The 18,298-nt window shown below is 36.5% G+C and overlaps 1 protein-coding gene across 1 annotated transcript in view; it reads left to right on the top strand.

Moving 5' to 3' along the window:
* Positions 1–18,032, top strand: part of LOC108166883 (NACHT, LRR and PYD domains-containing protein 3-like) — a 53,786-nt gene extending 35,754 nt beyond the window's left edge. Inside the window, exons 10-15 of the mRNA XM_081613389.1 lie at positions 5,664–5,837; positions 12,828–12,998; positions 14,843–15,016; positions 15,982–16,155; positions 16,689–16,841; positions 17,134–18,032. Coding sequence (XP_081469515.1) covers positions 5,664–5,837; positions 12,828–12,998; positions 14,843–15,016; positions 15,982–16,155; positions 16,689–16,841; positions 17,134–17,140 — 853 coding nt within the window. The 3' untranslated portion in view covers positions 17,141–18,032. The remainder of the gene's footprint in view (positions 1–5,663; positions 5,838–12,827; positions 12,999–14,842; positions 15,017–15,981; positions 16,156–16,688; positions 16,842–17,133) is intronic.
* Positions 18,033–18,298: the final 266 nt, after the last annotated feature.

Genomic DNA, 18,298 nt, shown 5'->3' with positions numbered 1-18,298 from the left:
GTTGTTACAACTCTGAAACACTTTTTTTTGCAGTTTCTTTGTGATACCAGAACTATTTCACTTACACATTTAATTTCCTGAGATATTGTCAATTTATTTTCAAGCAAAACTCTCAAAAAGAGCTGAGGATTTATTAGTTTTGATTACGTTGTGCAGCTAAATATGGACGCTTATTAGTTTTTTTTCTTTTTAATTTTTCAGGTTTCCATCGCAACACCTCGTGATGTGTTTCTGAGCCATGATCGCTGTGCCGATTATCTTTCCACTGGATCCAAGCCCCTGGACCAGCTGACGGCATCCATCAGTCCACGTCTGCCGGATCATCACAACGTGGACTAACTTTTTATTTACAGTACTTGGTTAAACTATGATCTTGAAACCTAAGCATCAGATATGCAAAAATCTACCTGCAGACTTTATTGGCTACCCTGACACTGCAGTCATCCTGGACGGGGCTGAGCCGGTCTTCCTCTCCTCCAGAGTGACGAGTTTTCATCACCATGGGCAAAACAAGTCTGATGTCTGATTAGCTGCTAGGAAGTATATTATATATTGTTGGATTCACTCCTCCCGTTTCACTACGGGGCTCTATAGTTGATTTGTATTGGTACGTGGATTAATGTGTGAAAGAAGAAAATGAACGGTAAGCCAGTAGTGTACTTAGGTTGCCTAACAACCACACTAACAAGCCGAACCCGCATCAATTCACATCTTACCAATCTTGAGTGATGCCCAATGTGGTGAGTTATATATTAAGTTGTTTAAGTTTGTGTCCTGTTGTATATTACAATATTAAGTATTGACGTTTTGTTTGTCTTTTTTCTTTTATTTTTTTACGTTATTTACAGTTTAACCGGCATGTCCGCGTAAAGCACTCGGCAATAAAAAGAACAGTTACAACAACAACGGCTACCTTATGTTCTTCATAACATATATTCACTGTTCATTTTGCTATCCTGTTTGTACCTACAATAAAATTCAATCACAAACCTTGTTTTCCCCATTTCTCAGTGTTTACGTTATATCAAGTATTTGCATGTAGATCAGGAATTCAAGTGAGATGTTAAAATGCAACACATTTAGGTTATACCAGCAAAGAAATGTGAATATTAAGTAATATGTAGTTAGTCATATAATTTAATATGCTGAATAAGGCTGGATGATATGACTTGCAAGATTTCTTTTCATACCAGATTTGATTTTAATCGATTCCTCCCGTCCTCAACTTCTATACCAAAATAACAGAAAATACTTTCAAAAAATGCCTTTATTTCAATCATCTGTTCTGGGAGTTGTATAAGGGAGCATTACGGTCAGGATACGATAAATTTTAATTGCAAGAATTCAGTCATTACAGCAGAATAAAGATGCAATTTTATAACAATGTCTTAAAATTACAAGAAGTCGTTTTAATGCGAAATAAAGATTCAGATTGATCTGATGTAACCAGCTCAGTCCATGTGGTTTTGACATTTGTCAGTAATCAAGAGGATGTACATTTCCACCTCAACTGACCAGGTAAGCATTAAGGTAAAAATAAAAAAATACTGTATAAACAAATACAGTATACAAAACGGAAAACGAGCAACTGATAGAAATACTCTATATAAAGAAAAGCAAAAACACTAATAGCAGGAGAAAAGTTGTTGGCAACAATAGCTCAGCCAATCTCTCCCTCCAGGAAGCCATCAAACAAAACTGTCCAACTCCAACTATAATAAAGATTAAAAAAAGAAAATGGAAAGTTAAAATAATAATCACAAATTAATCATTCAGATCTAATGCGTTCTGGAATCTATTGACATTTTACAAATTTCACAAATCAGAAGGTTTCACAAATGTTTTATTTATTCTGCTGTTAGTACAGAATAATCTAGTTAGGTTTGAAATGTCTAGGTGTTGTTTTTAAAGTACAACACATTAAAAAAGCTCAAGATAGTGAAAAATTAAGTGTAGTCACCCTTTAGCTATTTTCCGAATTAGATGCTACATTCGGAAGCTAACTTCAGCTTCGACTGATAGCTTGGGCACAATATAGGCAGATCTATATATGTTTATATCTATATCTTTATCTATCTATACAGCATAGATATGTAGATTGCACATTGCACAGATAATCAAAACACTTAACATTTACATAGCACCTTTGTAAGCTTGTCCCTGTTAGCTACGTCAGACATATGAGGCATTATGGTGAATACAAACGATTTATTAACTTACCTTCGAAGTTATTGTGAAGTTTTGACACATCCAGCTTAAATCCTTTGTTGTTGCTGGAGCGTTTCAGGACGTCTGAATAATTATATAGGCATCATTAATAGTCCTGCAGCGACTGAGGAGCCACTGTTAACATACTGTTGCCTGTGCACCGGAACCATTCTATGTGGCATAAAAATGCGGAAGTGCTAATACGGAAGTGTTCAATCAGATGAAGATAAAATAAAAGCCATCTTGAAGATGCCACAGCCTGTCGACAAAACAAGTGTTTTGCGCATCATGGGCATGATTAATTTTATAGGGAAATGTATTCCCAATCTGAGTGCAAAGATGACAAACATTCGCAGACTCTTGTACAATGATAGTCAATTCCAGTGGACAGAAGTTCATGAACAAGAGTGGAAGGAACTGAAAAAATATTTGACTACAGAACCAGTACTTGCCTTTTACGTTCCCTTTTACAGAACCAGTACTTGCCTTTTACGTTCCAACTAAAAAAATTTAACTGTCTACAGATGCCTCAAAAGATGGACTTGGAGCAGTTCTTGTTCAAGCTGAAGATGAACAATGGAAGCCTGTGGCTTATGTGTCCAGAGCCATGACCAAAGCTGAATGCAAATATGCTCAAATAGAAAAAGAATGCTTGGGGTTGACTTATGGACCAGAACGGTTTCATAACTATGTGTATGGTCTACCATCTTTTGTAGCTGAAACAGATCACCATGGCGACCTTTGGTTGCCATTATCAAAAAACATCTGAATGAGATGTCACCAAGGATTCAGAGGCTTATGATGAAGATGCAAAGGTATGACTTTACACTGATTTACACTCCAGGAAAACATTTGATTCTTGCTGATGCTCTGTCCAGAGCTCCTACAGACAATGGTGTGAGTTCAACTGAAGAGAATATTCAGCGTCATGTGAACATGGTGTCCACTGTGTTACCTGTGTCAGACAGCAAGTTGAAGCAAATAGTTGAAGCAAATAGTTGAGGCAACAGCTAAAGATACAGAGTTACAGTTGGTCATGCAGAATATGAATGAAGGATGGCCAATAAGGTTAAGGTTCACAGTTTTTCAAAGTTAAAGCTGATCTAAGTGTTGTGAATGGACTGTTACTGAAAAACAACAGAATTGTGATTCCACAAGTATTAAGACAAGATATTCTACAACGGATACACGAGGGTCACCTAAGCATTGAAAAATGTAAAAGAAAAGCTAGAGAATCTGTTTTCTGGCCTGGACTGAATAAGGACATTGAGACGCTAATCAGTAAATGTGAAACATGTCAGACATTTAGAAATAAACAGAGTAAAGAACCTATGATAATGACTGACATTCCAACATCACCATGGCTGAAAGTAGGACTGCATTTGTTTCATTTTAAAGGAAAAAACTATTTAGTGATCATTGATTACTTTTCAAACTATTCTGAGATGGCTCTATTAGCTAATATGTCATCAAACTGTGTCATAACACATGCTAAATCAATCTTTGCAATACATGGCATTCCACATATAGTGGTGAGTGACAATGGACCATGTTTTAGTAGCAGAGAATGGCAAGAGTTTACAGAACAGTATGATTTTAAACATGTAACATCAAGTCCACATTATCCACAGTCGAATGGAAAAGCGGAGAAAGGAGTTCCTATTCTGAAGCAACTTCTGAAGAAAGCTGCATAGTAACTCTGACCCGTATTTAGCTTTATTAAGCTACAGATCTTCACCTTTGCAATATGGATTTTCACCTGCTGAACTCTTGATGAATCGAAAGATTCGTACAACTTTGCCAAGTTATGATAGTAATGAACAAGGTGCAAAGAAATCATCAAAGTTGGAGTACAAGTTACGAAAGCAGAAAGTAAAACAAAAGTCATATTATGACAGATCAACCAAGATTCTACCCCCACTGTCATACAAGGATCCTGTAAGGATTCTGGATGATGAGGGATGGAATACTAAAGCAACTATTCTGCAGGAAGTAGCTCCACGTTCATTTGAAGTGAAAACTGAAGATGGACAAGTTCTGAGTCGAAATCGGCGCAGTTTGTTAAAAACTCCATTAGAGCCTGTTGTTGAGTCAAGTGAAGTTTCTAAGGACTCCCAGATTATTCCTACAACTGAAACACCCTGTGACCGTCTTGGGGACAACCCACCTGTGTTAAGAAGATCTACCAGAGTGGTGAACAAACCTGACAGACTGAACTTGTAAAAAAAAAAAAAAAAAGGAAAAAGGAAAGAAAAACAAAAAGTTGAAATGTCTACTTTGTAATTGATGTTTTTAATGTGTTAAGTATAGCTATGTGGTAACTGTCTCATGCAATGTATGTTCTTTGAAATGATTCTTTTTGTAACAATCTTACTTTAAAGAAAGGAGGATTGAATAAATTATGTTTATGTCCACTAGGTGGCGAGCATGAGTTCATGTGAATGTATAAATGTAGAGAATAGAACAATAGAAGTAGATGTGACACACCTGTGAGCAAGCTGTGTGAACAGACCTCTAAAAGATGCTTTAATAAAAGTATCTGGGCATTACTCAACGTCTGGTCTTTATCAAGCACGAATATAACAACAACCACCACTCTAAGCCCCCCACTCCAGGTTGGCTGCCAAAGCTTGACAGGTATGGGGCAAGGTGAGAGTTCATCTGTTAAACTCACTGAAGATAATACATTAACCAAAAGCTGGAGTATAGATATTTTTATAAGCGTATTTGTGAGCCTGCCACTTTATTATTAAATTGAATATAATTTCAGATCTTTGTATAACTTTTCTTCAGGTTAAAGAGAACTATTGCTCCAAGTTAATTTTCTAAACTACAAAAAAATGTTAGAGATGGTAAAATAAGAAAAATTGGACTGATATCCTATAGTAACACTGGTGTTACGCAGATTTGTCAATATTTTATTTTATCAATTTTTTTATCCGATTACTCGATTTATAGTAAGAATAATCGATAGATTACTCGATTACTAAAATATTAGTTTACAAAAGGCCTAATCATAAAATTAGTCTTTATTCTAATCCAACTTTACTCATATTTAAAACACAAATAAAAACCTAAGAGCTTAAAAAAATTATGATTAATGGATTAATGAACAAAAACTGGAGACATAAAATATCTGATGATAAATGATGGTACAGAGCAGTCAGCTGATACTGAGCCTGTAAGGAAACATGGAGAGAGAAAAAACATCCGACTGAGTTTAAGATCCTGAGAAACGTTTAGAAAAACTTTGAGTTTCTTTCTGATCAAATGTTCTGGTTCTGTTGGTTTGGACTCTTTAAACCAGTTTGACTGGATCAGATGTTAGAATCAGTTCATCATGTTTCTTTTACATTCAGGGAAATTAATTTTCTACATTTTATTATTTATTTGTTCATATTTCAGTTTTAACCTGCATCCTGTTGGCTTCAGCTCATCTTTTATTCTTTATTCAGATTGTGGGAATGCAGGTGGTCAGAAACCAGCTGGACTAATCTGTTCTCAGCTCTGAAGTCCAAACCGACCCATCTGACAGAACTGGACATGAACTGGACCAACCTGGGAGATTCTGGAGTAAAGGAGCTCTGTGGTTTTCTACAGACTGAAGGCTGCAGACTGGAGACATTGGGGTATTTTAATTATATAATTATTGATATTTCTGTGAATAATTAGATGTAATTGATCATAAATCAAAGTTTATATCTTTTGTTCTAATAAATATTTTCTGAGTTTGTTCCTGGACTTGGATCCAGCTGTGCGTCTGCATATTGGTTGGTGTGTGTTACTCAGAAGGCAGTTGGGCACAACACCGTGAGTGAATATAATTCACTAACTGGGGCAAGCTTCTATATAAAATACTGGCGCGTCTACTGGGCATTTGTAGAGTATGGGACGGGACGGATGGCAACCACCTCTGGCTCAAGAGCCCCCTGGTGGTTGAAGAAAAATCCACGTATAAGCCACATGGTTCAAAGTTTAAGAAAAAAGTAGCGGCTTATAGTCCGGAAAATACAGTAGTCCTATTTATGTGAATAATTATATCTCATTGATCATAAATCAAAGTTCATATCTTCTGTTCTAATAAATATTTTCTGAGTTTGTTCCTGGACTTGGATCCAGAGTTTAATTTAGTCCCTTTGTGTAACGGAGTTGGACCTGCTGATCTGAGGTCAGAACAGTAATCCCACACTTCGTTTTAAATATTCTCATTTTAGTTGATAATAATCCAGCCCGGGTTTAAAAAGTCTAGGTGTTTTAATTTTTAACTAGTGTAGATTAAAGATGCTAATTGTAGTGAATAATTCAACACATTCTCACTCCCAACTCGTCACGTATTGACGCTTGGGCAGGTTCCCTCGGCGTCACATGTTGACGCATCGGGTACCCCCTTCGCGCCAATATGTGACGAGAAGGGTTCTCTCATTGAATGCTGTACCGCTCCCTAAGCGTCCGATACTGACGATCTAGGAACTAATAAGATGACGAGTCTATTCTATTTTTTTAAAACCTTTATTTACAATTTATGTGCTAGTTTGAACAGGATATTAAGAATATTTACTACAAATACATGTCAGACGTATCGGTCAAAGGACTTTAATTCGGTATTTAAAAATAACTCGGTAAAATATAAAACCGGAGGGTTTTTGTTGTGGTTGTAACTTGATTTAAAAGCCTTTTTTTTAATTTACCAACTATTTTTGAGTATGATATCAATGATTTACACCAAATTAAAAAAAAAAATTAAGATGTATTTTCTTTTGTGATTGCATGCAAACTGTAGCTTACATAACTACTATATTACAACCATAACATTCATTTCAGTGAATGGCCAAAAACAATATTACACAGAAAACATTGTCAAATGGTCAAACTGCAGTAAAAAAATGAAAAGAAATTAATACTGTGTAATACAAAAAAGAAAAAGTAACATCATGGAAGGACTTGTTCGCTGTCTGAAGGAAGTGGCACTTGGTGGACAGCAACATGAGAGGATTTACTTGCAGGTTTCCAGGTATCATCCCAGATTTTTCCGCTAGAAAAGAACAATAAAATCAGGATGTGGATTTTTTGTGCTGTAAAGTTCACAAATCTCTCTAAGATGTGTACCTGACTTTAAAAGGAGGTAATGTAGCCAAAGTATTTTCTCTGCCTACAGCCACCCAAATGCCAGCTAGTACTTACATCTTGTTTTGTCCCAAATATACAATATTATCTTGACTTAAGTGTTAAATGATAAACTTACTGCACAGTAATTTTTACCACTACACAAACAATGAAAGTCTCTCGTAATGCTTCAGTTTCTTAGAAGTCTAAAAATCAAAACAGAAAAAAGTGACAGTTTCAGATTTAATTTCCAGCTTATATAAATTATAAAAGGCACAGTGTTAAATAAGTGTTGAATCACCTTTAAAAAGTCCAAATATCAAAATCAGCATTCCTTTGCTGATAAACGGCCTAATTACGATATTTGGAGTTCTACCTCTATATTTCTATGTTTCTGAGCACATGCTGACTTTTTTCTGCGAATTTTTTTTACCCAAAGATGTTGTGACTTATGTGGTATAAGTACTACTGATTCCTGTTGTAATGCCCGTTTTTGTCCTCATAAAAACAAAGACAAATATAAAGAAAGGAGTCTGGTAGGTCAGTAATTAAAGCCACAAAGTTTATAAGTAACTTAATTTAAGAGACAGTGGGAGGAGAAGCAGCTGGAGAGATGCTTCTGGGTCTTTTCTTCTTCTGAAAATTCTGAGAGGATGGAACAACAGGAGGAGAAACAGGAACAAGATCAAGCACTATGTCAGTATCTTCCTGGTAACATCATTGGATGCTTCTCAGTAAGCATCCCAGGCTGCTCCTGACCTATGGTCTCTGTCTGTTCAAAGATCAGGTTCTCAGCCCTTTACTTCTCTTCATCTGGTTTTTAGCAACCCTCCAATTTTACAAAGTGGCAACAAGCATGACTATAAATATTATTATGTGACTTTAGCACTGCTAATTAAACGTCTTAAGCACAGGTACAGTGTACAGGTACAATTAGCCTCCTAGAGGCTAATTTAGCTAGCTTCCACCGTATATTCTCCGGCAAAAAAAATGTTACAAACGTGTCTTCAACCATTCGCATCACAGTCCTACTGCCATTAAGTCCTAAAACTACCATCAGTAACTTTATAACGTAACACTTTGGAGTTATTTTTGCTTTTAGAGTACAAAAACATTTTGACAGGTGCAGGTTTCTACTCACCGGAGTGTAAGTGTCGCATCGGATGACGTCAGCTTATTCTTCTTGGGTTTTTGTGGGATCCGTCCTTATTTTTATTATTTCAATAAAAAAAATATTGAACGTTTACAGAACAGTTTGCATGCAATCACAAAAGAAAATACATCTTAATTTTTTTTTTAATTTGGTGTAAATCATTGATATCATACTCAAAAATAGTTGGTAAATTAACAAAAAAGGCTTTTAAATCAAGTTACAACCACAACAAAAACCCTCCGGTTTTATATTTTGCCGAGTTATTTTTAAATACCGAATTAAAGTCCTTTGACCGATACGTCTGACATGTATTTGTAGTAAATATTCTGAATATCCTGTTCAAACTAGCACATAAATTGTAAATAAAGGTTTAAAAAAAATAGAATAGACTCGTCATCTTATTCGTTCCTAGATCGTCAGTATCGGACACTTAGGGAGCGGTACAGCATTCAATGAGAGAACCCTTCTCGTCACATATTGGCGCGAAGGGGGTACCCGATGCGTCAACATGTGACGCCGAGGGAACCTGCCCAAGCGTCAATATGTGACGAGTTGGGAGTGAGAATGTGTTGAATAATTAGGTGGAATCATGAGATGCAGGCTTTGATTCAACGACAAATGCTGGACATACTTCGCTTTTATTCTGTGCATCAGGGTCGCCATTCAGCCAAGTTTCTATCTCATCCAAGAACTCTTTAAAACTGATCAACTTTGGTTCATACTAATCGCCGTAATCGGTTTCTTTTTCATCATCGTTCAGAAGTCTTTGAACTGAAGATTGCAAGTCCATAACCTCTGCTAATTAAAAGTTTTCATATGCTCATCTATGGAGGGTTTTGATTCTCCAGAATCAATTAAAGCATTTCTTTTTCTTGTCAGTACGCAGAGTTTGGCTCTGCACCTTTTAATTAAATTGAAGAGTTCTCTTTCCTTTTGAATTCTTTCATCTTGTTCATCCATTTTCAACACAAACTTCGTTTCTCTAAATCCAAAAGATAATTGTCCAAAACAAACGTTTCAATTTGCAGCTCAGCGTCTCTGCTTTCTCCAACAAAGCATCACATTTACTCACGAACTTTGTGCGTCTTCTCCAAGTGGATTCCATGAAGTTTCAGTCGCCCAAGTGCGATCATCCAATCTTCCAAGCTTTTCCAATCTTCAAACGTTCCAAAGATGGTCCAAAAAAATGATTTTTTTGACTTAAAGGCCTTCTAGAGTCCAAAAAACAATATTCCAACAAAGGCCTTGAGTGTTAACAGGTGGTCTGATTTGAACGCACTTCCGACTTAATTTGTTTTGAAAAAATATATTCTTTATTTCTTGTAAAAAATTATTGACAAAATAATTACCAAAAATGTCCTGCAACTTTAGCCAAAAATGAAAGTAAACTTAATGTGATGTTTCAAGTACATCACATTAAGTGATGTACTTGGAACTTTGATCATTTTGTAAATTATCAAAAAATCATTTACAAAAAACCTCCCGTCCACACACCAAACATTTGTCAAACAATCCCTCCACCAAACACCCGGTGTGTTTTTAAATGAGAGGGTCTAACCAATTACCAATATAATCTAATCAATTCAAATATACAAATTAACTACAGATTTTAGATCTAAACTAACTTAAATAAATTCTAACTTCCCAAAATAGAGAACTAAATTAGTAGAAATTACAATTTGCAAACTTTACATAAATGGCCACAACACCCCCGTCTGTGAAAGTGAAGCGCTGCTTATTTTACATGTCCCCATAACTTAAGATTTATGCAGTACTATTATATTACTGACGATTAGACAGACACCTTCTCCGGCTGAGAGGAAACCACTGCGCATGTCTGGAGCTCCGCGTGCGAGTAAAAGGGGAGGTGATAGGTGACAACAGACACGTAAGTCACGTGTTGTAGAAATTTCATTATCAATAATAAGAGAAAGATTAATCTTTGTCTTTAAGTTTCTTTATTCGAAGGCAAAAGCGTTCGAAGGCCCTTCTCACTGAGCAGTCAGGAGAAGAGCCCTGAGCCTCACATATCACATTGTTATATAGTCACAGCAAGACAAAGACCCTCCCAAAATCTGATGTTATCTCTACTCCTAGATGGCCACAGAGACACCCTGACCCTCTCCTCATGAACTATCTCTCACCTCTTGGAGGAGATGATTTTATGGCAGGAAAGAGAACTGATAAGGATTTCAGGAGGAACTTCTAACACTGTCAGTTCATGGGGTCAGGTCAAACAGGGTACAAACTACATTCCACACATCAGCCCTTTAAGACAATTATCAGATCAAGCATTTTACCCAAGACGTCTTCAGGTCTCTTCTGCTATTACAGCTGTAGAATTATCTAAACATTATCCGTAAACTTATTTAATGGACAAACACATCTTGCAGAAATACAAAAACAAATCAGATATAATCAGTAAATAAATGGTAAAATGTATCATCAGTTCCTTCAAGAATGAAATTAGACTGAAAATGAAATTTTCTATTACACACGTTATTGCTTGGATTTTACGGCGCCACCTTAAGACCCTTAACTTCACATTTTAACAGAAAAAAGCTCAATGCGACTTGGATGTAACGAGTAATGCGACAGTTTTGTAGAAATGTAGTGAAGTAGAAAGTACAGATACTTACTGTAAAATGTAGTGGAGTAAAAGTAGAAAGTACCCATTATTAAATCTACTTAAGTAAAGTACAGATACACAAAGATTGTACTTAAGTACAGTAACAAAGTACTTGTACTTTGTTACTTCCCACCACTGCTGCTAGGACAGATGATCTCATATCATCACTGTCTTGGAGACCTTATGTCTGTTCTAATGACCCCGGGTTGCTCAACAGTCCTCCTACGTCTGTTGCCTGCCCAACCTTTTCTTTGGAAAGTTTAAGTTCAACAATAAGGCCTTGGTTATCTCTGCTCTCCTATCAGTTCCTCTTTCCCTCTGACCTCTCACCTACCATCTACCTCCAACACAACATCAGTGATCTTTAATTACAGTTACACATTTTACATCATCTCAAGTTCAATGTCAAAATCACATTTTAGTTTCTCTAATTTAGCATTTATTTATATTATAACCATAACTTATTAGTTACTTTTATTATAATAATGTGTTATTACAGACATCACTGAAAAGAAACCAAGAATAATCTGTTATTCTAATTATTTGATACCAAAGTTACACAAAGTTTTTTTTTAACCTGTTTTACTTGTAAGTACTTCCACAAGTGTAAGTATTCTTATAATTAAATCAATACCAATCATTGGTTAAACCAATATTAATTATTGGTTAAATTATAAGTTATTATTAATTTAAGTATTTTACTCTGGGTTTTATCCAATTATTCAAAATGTTTAGATTTTATTCTTTAACCCTTTAATGCTTTGAAATAAGGAGTAGTCTGAACTATTTTTATACATATGCAGGCTGGAAATTTACTTCCTCTTTTCTCAGGAAGCCTGCTGTTTCTGTTTCATGACTCTCTTTCTGCCTGACTATGATTTTTATGATTAAATAGAAAAAAAGTAGAATCAAAGCAAAGTTTGCAGTACACAATAACAACACACACAACCAGATACATTTTATTCCAACATGACTCTTTTTGGTCTTGATGTCACCTGTGTCATAAATTTTAAAGGTAACTTTAGTTGTTACTATTAAACTAAAATCTCCAGCAAAGGGAAGTGGGATGATCTCAGCTCTTCTTGACATGGTACAGAGCAGTCAGCTGATACAGAGCCTGTAAGGAAAAACTGAGAGAAAAAAAAAAAAACAATCCGACTGAGTTTGAGATCCTGAGAAACTTTTAGATGAACTTTGAGTTTCTTTTTGATCAAATGTTCTGGTTCTGCTGGTTTGGACTCTTTAAACCAGTTTGACTGGATCAGATGTTAGAATCAGTTCATCATGTTTCTTTTACATTCAGGGAAATTAATTTTCTACATTTTTATAATTTATTTGTTCATATCCTCTTGACTACCAGGAAAAAAAATATTGTCCAATCACCATTTTTTTTAATCCCACAGTCTTTGTAAGGTAATAAAAGGTTTTATGCACTTACTTTGTCTCTTCCCATAAAATGTGTAATTACTGATGAACGCCATTTTCATGAATTAGAAAAAGGTATGTACAAAAGTCCCACCCCTTCACATGTGGTATCATTGAAAAAGCCTAAATGTCCTCTCCAGATACCAAAAGGAAATAATTCAGTAGAATGCAGGGGGTGAGAGATATTCAAGTTTAGAAATGTTCTCTACAGAGGACAAAAATGAACTACTTACCAGTAGTTCAGGAGAATATTTCAGTTTTAACCTGCATTGTGTTGGCTCCATCTAACATCTTTTATTTTTTATTCAGATTGGACTGCAAGTTGTCAGAGACCAGCTGGACTTCTCTGTTTTCAGCTCTGAAGTCCAAACCGACCCATCTGACAGAACTGAAACTGAACGAAACCAATCTGGGAGATTCTGGACTGAAGGAGCTCTGTGGTTTTCTACTGACTGAAGGCTATAGACTGGAGAGATTGGGGTATTTCATTATATAATTATTGATATTTCTGTGAATAATTATATCTCATTGATCATAAATCAAAGTTCATATCTTCTGATCTAATAAATATTTTCTGAGTTTGTTCCTGGACTTGGATCCAGAGTTTAATTTAGTCCCTCTGTGTAACTGAGTTGGACCTGCTGATCTGAGGTCAGAACAGGACAGGATTTGGACCCCCAGTGTGTAGAAATCCCCCTCATCCCCTGCAGGTCAAAGGTCAAGATGTAAAAAATGAGTGAGAATGAAATCTGCCTTTAATGAAGTTCCACTAATCCCACACTTCATTTTAAATATTTTCATTTTAGTTAATAATCCAGTCCAGGTTTAAAGAGTCCAGGTGTTTTAATGTTTAACTAGAGTAGATTAAAGATGCTGGTTGTGGTGAATAATTAGGTGGAATCACCCTTTATCCATTTCCTGAATCAGAGGCTTCAATCAGAAACCAACTTCAGCTTCGTCTGAAAAAAATCCAGACCACTGAGTTTTTCTCTGAGCTCAACAGGCTGCAGGTTCTTCAGGACATGAGTTTTCTGGTCCAGACATCAGAACCAGCAGAGACTGCAGCACATGAATCTGGACCAGGTGTGTTAGGAGAGGTTCTGCACATGCTCAGACTAAAGGTTCACAGTCTGACAGAGAAAGTCGACCAACTCTGGATGAAATGGTTCCTAGAAACAGGGAAGCTTTCTGGGGACTTGACTGCCTGCTCATATGGAGCTGCAGCTCATGCAGGAGTTTTATGTTGGCAGGAAGCAAAACAACATGGAAGCAGGTGATGAGTTTCCATTTTAGTGTCAATTCCACTGATGGAGCAAATTACAAGTCAGTCGTCCTCCAAACCACTGAGAGCAGCTTCCAGAGGAAATCTGAGTTTGTTCTGACAGTCAGACTCTATCAGGATGACCACAGTCTACTGGCAGAGTTCCTGGACATGAAGGAGACAGAAATAATATAAAGATCATTAATTAACAGTCCTGCAGTAAATACTGACTTTGTGAAGGTTATGGTGTTAAAGTCATTTAGTTCAAACATCTTGATTCAGCTCTTATTTTGTAGGACAGGAAGTGAGATCTTACCTTTGTAAAGCTTTGTGTGCAACAAGCTTCAGCAGTTACTGAAATCATTCTCATGTGGTTCACCTGGAAAATAGATTTAAAAATGACTCATCTTCACAATCAGGTTGTTCCTTTATGATAATGTTCCCATTTCTGCAGCGTCTCTGATGAAGGATTCAGAACTTGAACTAAATGACCCAAATCAATCTGACAGAGAAAAGACTCAATATTTTCTAGTTGATAGTTCAGGAACTGAATCACCACAAAATGAGAAAATGATCAACTTTCAGAATCTGAGCTGTAATGGATGTTGTAAAACTCTGAATTAGATGGATTAAAATAAACCGTTTACATCTGTCATACTTAGCAATGAGCTGCAGTTAAAATACAACCAGCAAGAAAAACATCATTAATAGATTAATGAACAAAAACTGGAGACATAAAATATCTGATGATAAATGATGGTACAGAGCAGTCAGCTGATACTGAGACTGTAAGGAAACATGGAGAGAGAAAAAACATCCGACTGAGTTTAAGATCCTGAGAAACTTTTAGAAAAACTTTGAGTTTCTTTTTGATCAAATGTTCTGGTTCTGTTGGTTTGGACTCTTTAAACCAGTTTGACTGGATCAGATGTTAGAATCAGTTCATCAAGTTTCTTTTACATTCAGGGAAATTAATTTTCTATATTTTTATTATTTATTTGTACATATTTCAGTTTTAACCTGCATCCTGTTGGCTTCAGCTCATCTTTTATTCTTTATTCAGATTGAGTGACTGCAGGTTGTCAGAGACCAGCTGGACTAATCTGTTCTCAGCTCTGAAGTCCAAACCGACCCATCTGACAGGACTGGACATCAGTGAAAAGAACCTGGGAGATTCTGGACTGAAGGAGCTCTGTGGTTTTCTACAGACTGAAGGCTGCAGACTGAAATCATTGAGGTTTATAATTATATGATTATTGATATTTCAGTGAATAATTATATATAATTGATCATAAATCAAAGTTCATATCTTCTGTTCTAATAAATATTTTCTGAGTTTGTTCCTGGACTTGGATCCAGACTTTAATTTAGTCCCTCTGTGTAACTGAGTTGGACCTGCTGATCTGAGGTCAGAACAGGACAGCATTCGGACCCCCAGTGTGTAGAAATCCCTCTCATGTGAATCAGGTCAAAGGTCAAGATGTAAAAAATGAGTGAGAATGAAATCTTGCTTTTTTGAAGTTCCACTAATCCCACACTTAGTTTTAAATATTCTCATTTTAGTTGATAATAATATGTGAGTTGTCGTGGTTTCAAAGTGTCTGGCTGCAGCTGCAGTCAACTACAACACACGCCCGTGTAAAACTTATTAACCTATTGAACCGCTAAGTCAGGATGCCATACAGCTGTTAATAACAAATGTATGATGATCTACGTCATGAGTCTGTGTTGCTGATGAAATAAAATCATATGGTAATGACGTGCCTGAGTTCGTGCAGACTAACAACTGGACTCACAAATTACCCATGAGTTTGTGCAAAGCGTATGACGATCTGACAGAACACCGCCATCTTCCTTAGAGGTTCCACATAACTCTCAAAATATCTGATGATAAATGATGGTACAGAGCAGTCAGCTGATACTGAGCCTGTAAGGAAACATGGAGGGAGAAAAAACATCCGACTGAGTTTAAGATCCTGAGAAACGTTTAGAAAAACTTTGAGTTTCTTTTGATAAAATGTTCTGGTTCTGCTGGTTTGGACTCTTTAAACCAGTTTGACTGGATCAGATGTTAGAATCAGTTCATCATGTTTCTTTTACATTCAGGAAAATAAATTTTCTACATTTTTATTATTTATTTGTACATATTTCAGTTTTAACTGCATCTTCTTGGCTTCAGCTCATCTTTTTTTCTTTATTCAGATTGTGTGACTGCAGGTTGTCAGAGATCAGCTGGACTAATCTGTTCTCAGCTCTGAAGTCCAAACCGACCCATCTGACAGGACTGGACCTGAACAGAACCAACCTGGGAGATTCTGGACTGAAGGAGCTCTGTTGTTTTCTACAGACTGAAGGCTATAGACTGGATTATTTGGGGTATTTTAATTATATAATTATTGATATTTCTGTGAATAATTATATATAATTGATCATAAATCAAAGTTCATATCTTCTGTTCTAATAAATATTTTCTGAGTTTGTTCCTGGACTTGGATCCAGAGTTTAATTTAGTCCCTCTGTGTAACTGAGTTGGACCTGCTGGTCTGAGGTCAGAACAGGGCAGCATTCAGACCCCCAGTGAGTAGAAATCCCCCTCATGTGAAGCAGGTCAAAGGTCATTCAACCCAGTCTAGAAAAGTGAATTCCTGGAATCTGACAGGAACAAATCAATAATCGATGATCGATTGTTCAACATTTGATCAGAACCTGGAATGATTTTACTGACTAAAATCCTCCAACACAACATGACCCAGTACCAGGTTCTGGTTCTGGTTCTGAAGTCAGCAGGTCTTTATTGAAGCAGCAGCTTGTTGGCTTTAATATTCATGAGAATCTTTAACTGGTTCTGTTGGATTAACTGATTCACCTGCATCCTGTTGGCTTCAACTCATCTTTTATTCTTTATTCAGGTTGAATGTCTGCAGTTTGTCAAAGATCAGCTGTGATTTTCTGGCCTCAGCTTTGAAGTCCAACAGCCTCCGTCTGACACAACTGGACCTGTTTGGAAACAACCTGAAGGATTCAGACGTTCAGCAGCTGAAGGGTCTTGTAGAGATTTTACAGTAAGTAAATGTTTGTAGTGAGTCCAGCTGCTGTCAGCATATTGAACTAAACCCAGTTAGCATTATAGCAAAGATCCAGTGTTCCCAGTAAAGCTGCAGCTTCTCAGTGGGAGGAGAATGGTTCTCTCAGTTCAACAGGAAACAACTGATCAGGTTCATCTTGGTCACAGCTCTGAGATCAGTCTGACTGCAGCCTGGAAACCATCTACTGGATGTGCTGCGTCACTGACTGCTGCTGGAGAGGCTGGAAACACTCACTGATCTGATCTCTCCATCCTTCTTCTCTCTGCAGTTTCTGATCTCTGTGAAGTAGAGAATGATCTCTGTGTCCTGCTGATCCTCAGAGGTTGAAGCTGCAGCAGTTTGAGCCTAAGAGACTCTGACTGGATCATGATGACCTCTGACCTCCAAGATTTTCCTCCTGTTTAATTCAAACTGGGCTCTGTTTAGAGGCTTTGTTTGAGTTTTGATCTGAACTGGATTCAACTGGAAAATTGATTTTTTTTCTCTCTGGCTCATTTTCATCCTGGAACCAGAAATGGTCTGAGAATGGAAACATGGGAATCATGAAAGACACTTCAAACCTCTTTTCTCTGCTGCTTCTTCTGTTGACAAGGAAATATTCTTCAAAGCTCCCAGATAAAAAGATGCTTTACTGGAAACTGGAGAGAAACTTCAGCTTCCATCACAGAAACCAGTTTAACCAGTTTAGGACTGAATATATGTAATCTCATGTATATTTTTATCGTTTTATAGTCATTATAGAATCTTTAAAAAGGAAGTTTTGCCTTAGTCATTGATTCTGAGAGCTTTAATATTTTGGTTTGTTTTGGTTTTTACTTTTTAACTCCATATTTCATGTTTTACTTTACGTTTTCTAGAGAACATTAGGACACAATGTGTCACATCAGGGCTCTTTACTGTGATTTTACTGATTTATTCAGACCTCAGAGAATCACTGGGATAATGTGCTGATTGGTTCATTGTATTTGTTTTCATATTTGTTCTAATGTTTTGTGGGTTTCTGGATGTTTAATGACCAAATAGTTTAAAAAATGTGTTTTTTTCAGTAAAGCTGACTAACACATAGAATAACTGAACGTTAATTTTAATCCTCCATGTCATTTAGCGTTTTTTAAGTTTTCACATTTGGTTTCTAAGCTTAAATTAGTAAAAGCAGAAACTTCTCAAGTTGAATTCAGCTTTAAGCTACTCATTAATCAAGCAGTTTATTTTTGCTGCAATAGGCGAGAGCGGTCCATGAGGCGTCTACTCTTATGTCTATGCTTTCGCCTATTGTCGCTGACGAGATTTAGGGCGGCCATCTTGGAGCGGTCCACCACTCCACTCAGCGTTATGTGTTAAGCAGGCACAATGACATATATCCGCTCATTTAATCGATCATAACACGCTTTTTTATTACTGGAAACCATATTAAAACATCAAAGCAACATTTA

The sequence above is a fragment of the Poecilia reticulata genome, chromosome 2 (genome assembly GCF_904066995.2).
Source record: "Poecilia reticulata chromosome 2, P_reticulata-male-v2, whole genome shotgun sequence".
In the NCBI taxonomy this organism is placed as follows: domain Eukaryota; kingdom Metazoa; phylum Chordata; class Actinopteri; order Cyprinodontiformes; family Poeciliidae; genus Poecilia; species Poecilia reticulata.
Note: the sequence above shows the minus strand (reverse complement) of the source record. Positions and strands in the feature narration are given on the sequence as shown.